A 6,961-nucleotide genomic window follows, 5' to 3' on the forward strand; every position below is an offset into this window, starting at 1 on the left:
TCTATACCAGGTCTAGTCACTGTATATCTATACCAGATGTAGTGACTGTAGATCAGACTAGAGAAGACATGTCTATACCAGGTCTAGTAACTGTATATCTATACCAGGTCTAGTAACTGTATATCTATACCAGAAGACATTGTCCAAAAGCCTGAGGGCAGAGCAGTAAAATAAAAATTACCATATTTCTTAGTAACTATCCATTTCTAAACTCTGAAGTGTTTAGAGGGCTATGGTTTTAATTTGGTGTGGAAGAAAAAGCAGTCAAATGATCATATTTCTAACCGTTTCTAAGCCCTCTGTGCAGTGTGATATGGAATGGGGGGGGGGGAGTGGCCTGTGGCTGTTGTCAGAGGAGACAGGAGATTCTGTGGTGACTGTTGTCTGAGGTGACTCCGTGGTGTCTGAGATGGGTGGTGATGTTGGTCTCTGCCACCCCCATGTGGCATGAAGGTGAACTGTGGTGGCACTGTTGTTGCGGACTGTTTCTGTCGATGTCTTTTGTTTACATCTTCGGTTCCCCAAGCGGCTTGACGATGCTCCTACCGCCAACACACGGTTACAACACATCAAGCTCCCGTCGGCACACGGACTAAACATAACTCAGGGAAAGTGGCTTTGGATAATTGTTTTGTTATCCTGTAACAGTAATGTGACGGTTCAATTGTTAAAAACAGATTCATCCTCCGTTCATAGTTAAAAACAGTGATGGAATTGAAGGACTTTGGGCACTGGCCAGCAGACTGCAATTAATACTAGCCTGGTCTAAACAACACTGGCCAGCCGGGCTAGTAGACCGCAAGTAATACTAGCCTGGTCTAAAAAGCACTGCACAGCCGGGCTAGTAGACCACAATTAATACTAGCCTGGTCTAAACAACACTGGCCAGCCGGGCTAGTAGACCGCAAGTAATACTAGCCTGGTCTAAAAAGCACTGCACAGCCGGGCTAGTAGACCACAATTAATACTAGCCTGGTCAACATTCAGGTCCAAAATATGTGCCATGCAAGACATTTCACTGGCAACCGGGCTAGTTTGGTACATTTACTACTAGCCTGGTCTGAACAGTACTATCCCCAGGCTAGTTTGGTACATTTACTACTAGTCTGAACAGTACCAGCCCCAGGCTAGCGGGCTAGCTTAATGTTCATCCCTGATTTAAAAGAGAAAACATTAAAAACGGTTCATAGTTAAAAGCTTGGTTTGTTTAATGCCAGAAACATTATTTTACATTTTAAACAATTCAATGGTTTTGCATTTCTTTTTTCCTTTTTTTACAATATGTACCACATGTATGTCTGCATCATACAACAGCAGCACCTAGTTGTCATAATGTATATACACAGTAAATAAGAGTAGAATTAGGGTTAAAAGGTTAGAGAGAGACAGGAAGAGCTATGGGGGGGGCTTTATAAAACAAAACAGAAATACACATGAATCCAGTCAGGATTGTGCTGAACGAACACACACACACACACACACGTGCTGGCGGACACACACCCCAGAACTTCCCGCTGTGCCAGAGATAGCAGCTTCCTCAAAGGCAAAGACAAGTCACACACACACACACACTTAGTGGCAGTTCTGTCCAACACACACGCATCAAGAGGAGGGCGACAAGAGCCACAGACGCAGTCGCTTGAGAGGAGGGGAGGGGCTACTATACAGGAAGGCTTCTAGGCCTCAGGACCCCAACTCTCTTCAACACACCTCTAGTAAGGGGGGGGGGGGTCCCCCACCACTCAGAACACATGGCCAACACAGTCTCATCCCAGTGGTCTAGACAGGCTGCTGGTGAGCTACCAGTCTGTTTGTGCTATCATTCCAAGTCCTATCATTCCAAGTCCATGAGGAAAGGAGGGAACACAGGAAGAAGGGATGACAGAGGGAGGAGGGATAAGTGGCTTTTTAATCATTTACATTTGTCTTTATTTGAAAGCAACAGAGGTGGAGGGACCAGGTTGGGAGGGTTTGATTGGCCGGCCTGGTGCAGGAGTCATCATCCAATCAGCTCGACCGCGACAGCAAAGTAGAAATATCTAGTATGCGTGGCGTGTGTCATTTGTGTGTGTGTGAGAAACGTGCCTTGATCGTGTGTGTATGCATCATCGGTGTGCGTGCGTGATATCCGGGATACTCAGAGCATCCGGTTGCGTTTATGGGTGGGCGAGTCTGTGATGACATCACTGCACTGGGCAGATGCCCTCTTCCTATTGGCAGCAGCGGTTGCCGCAGCGTTCTCCAAATGGAGCGCCATCTCCTCGGCGATGAAGGTGTTCAGGTCGACGTCGTGGAGACCGTTCCTACGGTTACGACCCAGCTGCGGAGTGACGGGGCTGTCGCGTGTTAGGTGCGTCGGAGAGCCAGGGGCACCGGAACGAACAGATATACTGGCCATCGCCCCACTCAGGCCTGGAGGGGAATTATAACACAGGAGTCAGTAAAAATCAAGCAGTGTCTCTCCACATCTACCCAGACACCAAAATATTAGAGAGAGAGGTGGGAGAGAGAGAGAGAGAGAGAGAGAGAGAGAGAGAGAGAGAGAGAGAGAGAGAGAGAGAGAGGTGGGAGAATCCCAATTGAATGTAATTTAAATCAGTTCCGTGGTTGCCATTGCGCCATGAACAGGGCAGAGAGCTCCTGTACATTGTTTTAAACATATTTTTTAATTACTTCTTGAATGTTTGAGTATAATATCTGGTGGATTTGACCTACGGAGTTTCTGGACTAATGGCCATTCAGTCAGTGTTTGGCTAGGTAGCTAGCTGGACTAATGGCCAGTCAGTCAGGGTTTGGCTAGGCGACTAGCTGGACTAACGGCCAGTCAGTTTGTTAGGCTAGGTAGTTAGCTAGCTGGACTAATGGCCAGTCAGTCAGTGTTTGGCTAGGCAGCTAGCTGGACTAATGGCCAGTCAGTCAGGGTTTGGCTAGGCGACTAGCTGGACTAACGGCCAGTCAGTTTGTTAGGCTAGGTAGTTAGCTAGCTGGACTAATGGCCAGTCAGTCAGTGTTTGGCTAGGCAGCTAGCTGGACTAATGGCCAGTCAGTCAGGGTTTGGCTAGGCAGCTAGCTGGACTAATGGCCAGTCAGTCAGTGTTTGGCTAGGCAGCTAGCTGGACTAAATGGCCAGTCAGTCAGTGTTTGGCTAGGCGACTAGCTGGATTAAATGGCCAGTCAGTCAGTGTTTGGCTAGGCAGCTAGCTGGATTAAATGGCCAGTCAGTCAGGGTTTGGCTAGGCAGCTAGCTGGACTAATGGCCATTCAGTCAGTGTTTGGCTTGGCTAGGTAGCTAGCTGGACTAATGTCCAGTCAGTCAGTGTTTGGCTTGGCTAGGTAGTCAGCTAGCTGGACTAATGGCAAGCCAGTTTATCTTGGCTAGGTAGTCAGCTAGCTGGACTAATGGCCAGTCAGTTTTTGGCTAGGAGGCTAGCTGGACTAATGGCCAGTCAGTCAGGGTTTGGCTAGGCAGCTAGCTGGACTAACGGCCAGTCAGTCAGTGTTTGGCTAGGTAGCTAGCTGGATTAAATGGCCAGTCAGTCAGGGTTTGGCTAGGCGGCTAGCTGAACTAATGGCCAGTCAGTCAGTGTTTGGCTAGGCAGCTAGCTGGACTAACGGACAGTCAGTTTGTTAGGCTAGGTAGTTAGCTGGCTATGTGATCATTTGAATGATGTTTCCATGAACGATATGGCCTGTGGTGGAAGGAGTTGAGAGAGGCCTCGTAAAGGGACTGTGTGTCTGTCTCACCGTGCAGTGCGATGGCCTCTCTGAAGGGCTGCAGGTCTGCCTCGACCGACGACCCGCTCTCCGTGGGCGGCTGCCTGCTGGGTGACATCACAGAGAGGGCGTGGCCATGTTTGGGCATCTGTGCGTCGCGACGGGGGTTGCGTGGGGGCGGGGCCTTGCCACACAAAAAGCTGATGAGGTCCTCCCTCCTGATGTTTCTCCTCCTCTTCTTCACCCAGGCCAGCACGTCTTTATTACGACGCTGGTACGACCGCTGGATCCCCAACTCATAGCTCTGCTGCTGGGACTCTAGTGACTCTGTTAGGGGAGAGAGAGAGAGAGAGAGGAGGGAGAGAGGTTGGTACCCTCCCTGGATGTAGTTGACTTTACCAGTGTGTTACAAACTATGAAGACCAGTCAGTCAGTAGCTGTGTCCATAGCAGACGACCAGCAACACAGAATAGATAAATCAAGTCATTTACCACATTAACATTACACGTTGCATTAGTCTCCAAGACATTACCATAATGACTTACTGCGCTAACAGCATTAATCTCCAAAATGTTTACATAATGACTTCACGTACTAATAGCAGGTAGAATTAGTCTCCAAGACGTTTACATAATGACTTACTGCACTAATAGCAGGTAGATTTAGTCTCCAAGACGTTTACATAATGACTTACTGCACTAATAGCAGGTAGATTTAGTCTCCAAGACGTTTACATAATGACTTACTGCACTAATAGCAGGTAGAATTAGTCTCCAAGACGTTTACATAATGACTTACTGCACTAATAGCAGGTAGATTTAGTCTCCAAGATGTTTACATAATGACTTACTGCACTAATAGCAGGTAGAATTAGTCTCCAAGACATTTACATAATGACTTACTGCACTAACAGCAGGTAGCATTAGTCTCCAAGACGTTTACATAATGACTTACTGCACTAACAGCAGGTAGCATTAGTCTCCAAGGCGTTTATATAATGACTTAGTGCGCAAATAGCAGGTAGAATTAGTCTCCAAGACATTACCATAATGACTTACTGCGCTAACAGCATTAATCTCCAAAATGTTTACATAATGACTTACTGCAGTAATAGCAGGTAGCATTAGTCTCCAAAACATTTACATAATGACTTAACGTACTAATAGCAGGTAGCATTAGTCTCCAAGACGTTTACATAAAGACTTACTGCAGTAATAGCAGGTAGCATTAGTCTCCAAGACGTTTACATAATGACTTACTGCACTAATAGCAGGTAGCATTAGTCTCCAAGACGTTTACATAATGACTTACTGCACTAATAGCAGGTAGCATTAGTCTCCAAGACGTTTACATAATGACTTACTGCACTAATAGCAGGTAGAATTATTCTCCAAGATGTCTACATAATGACTTACTGCGCTAACAGCATTAATCTCCAAAATGTTTACATAATGACTTAACGTACTAATAGCAGGTAGCATTAGTCTCCAAGACGTTTACATAATGACTTACTGCACTAATAGCAGGTAGCATTAGTCTCGAAGACATTTACATAATGACTTACTGCACTAATAGCAGGTAGCATTAGTCTCCAAGAGGTTTACATAATGACTTAACGTACTAATAGCAGGTAGCATTATTCTCCAAGATGTCTACATAATGACTTACTGCACTAATAGCAGGTAGCATTAGTCTCCAAGAGGTTTACATAATGACTTAACGTACTAATAGCAGGTAGAATTATTCTCCAAGACGTTTACATAATGACTTACTGCAGTAATAGCAGGTAGTATTAGCGTCCAAGATGTTTACATGATGACTTACTGCACTAATAGCATTGAGACTGAGCTCAATAGAAACATCCTCACCCCTGACTCTCACACACATGCATACAGGGTTGTATTTAACAATGCACACTGTAGAACGCATCTTGCAATGGAAAACAGAAACAAGCATTTTCTATTGGACAGGTTCCCCACATTGGAATATTTGCTTGCATTTCATCCCTAGTGAACAGGACCCTGGTGGTCTAGCTACAGCACGGAGTATGGGTGTGTGGCTAGGGAAGAGAGGCGGGGAAGGGTTTGGGTGGTAGACTGTTGTCATTCATCTGAGTGTCCCCGGGGAAACCATGTTAGCAGCAGGGAGTTCATAGCCTGGTAAAACACAGACACTCACACAGCAAAGACAAAAACACACAATAAAACAAGTTAAACTCAGCATTAGTTACCTTTGTAGAGGTTGGTGACGGCAGTAGCTGCGTTCTGGAAAGGAACCCAGAGAGACAGCCCCTGTTGTTGACAAACTCTGTCTGAAAACACAAACAGGAAATGTTTACAATCGAAGAAACTGGACATTCACTATACCAATACATGCCATTAATTCCATACTTGTGTCTAACACACGTCATCGACTGACAAGACTGCGACAGTGCCGGGCCAGCATAACTTTGAATAGACAACTTTCTATACTTGACCCTTCAACTTGTTTCAGCTTGGCTAAGCAACGCCATTTTGTCTGACTGAGCTGCATCAGTCTGACTTCACTGTGTTTATATGCCTTAGACCAAACCTATGGCAAAAAAAGCAGCGACAGTTATCTAGCTAGCTGAACACTGGCTTGGGCCATAACGGGCAAAACTACTCTAGTTATGCCGGCATAGTGGTTGTTTTACTGAAGATGTGAATGTAGAATACACCCTCAATATTGTAATGACTGGTAGACTAACGTTAGCTAGCTAGAATAACAATTATATAGTACCTCGGATAGCTAACATTAGTCATATTCCAATCGCCATTTTGTCCTAGTAACGCATTGTCAGCGTTATAATAATTCACCTCATTGTTAAATGAATTGGCCAGACTAGGTGAATGGTCAAGTGAGTGTAATGTGCCAAGCAGACCGAGTGTAGAGACAACAGAAACAGCTTGGTCCTTAATAGCAAATAGTTATTTTCAACACAAGAACTCCTCCCTGCGCTTCGCCATTTTGTTCTGCTAACGGCGTTACGGCTACACTGCAAGTTAACTCGAGACAAATGTGCAAAACTCGACATTTAATATATTTTTGAACGGATTGAACAAAGAAATGCAATCACTTGAACGATGTACAGCGGTCAAAATATATTAAAAAGTTGTATCTATGATATCTTTAGTTAGTTCCGAGCTAGCTACAGTACTGTTACTGGCCAACTGACAAGTTCCTGGACCTGACAAGAGCGAACGTAAACTAGCTAGCTAAGTTAGCA

The 6,961-nt window shown here is 45.3% G+C and overlaps 1 protein-coding gene across 1 annotated transcript in view; it reads right to left on the reverse strand.

The window, feature by feature from the left end:
* Positions 1-1,183: 1,183 nt before the first annotated feature.
* Positions 1,184-6,961, reverse strand: part of LOC106595434 (UPF0472 protein C16orf72 homolog) — a 6,477-nt gene continuing 699 nt past the window's right edge. The window contains exons 2-4 of the mRNA XM_014186810.2: positions 5,945-6,025; positions 3,745-4,041; positions 1,184-2,412 (exon numbers count right to left, since the gene is read on the reverse strand). Coding sequence (XP_014042285.1) covers positions 2,138-2,412; positions 3,745-4,041; positions 5,945-6,025 — 653 coding nt within the window. The 3' untranslated portion in view covers positions 1,184-2,137. The remainder of the gene's footprint in view (positions 2,413-3,744; positions 4,042-5,944; positions 6,026-6,961) is intronic.

Source organism: Salmo salar, chromosome ssa12, assembly GCF_905237065.1.
Source record: "Salmo salar chromosome ssa12, Ssal_v3.1, whole genome shotgun sequence".
In the NCBI taxonomy this organism is placed as follows: Eukaryota; Metazoa; Chordata; class Actinopteri; order Salmoniformes; family Salmonidae; genus Salmo; species Salmo salar.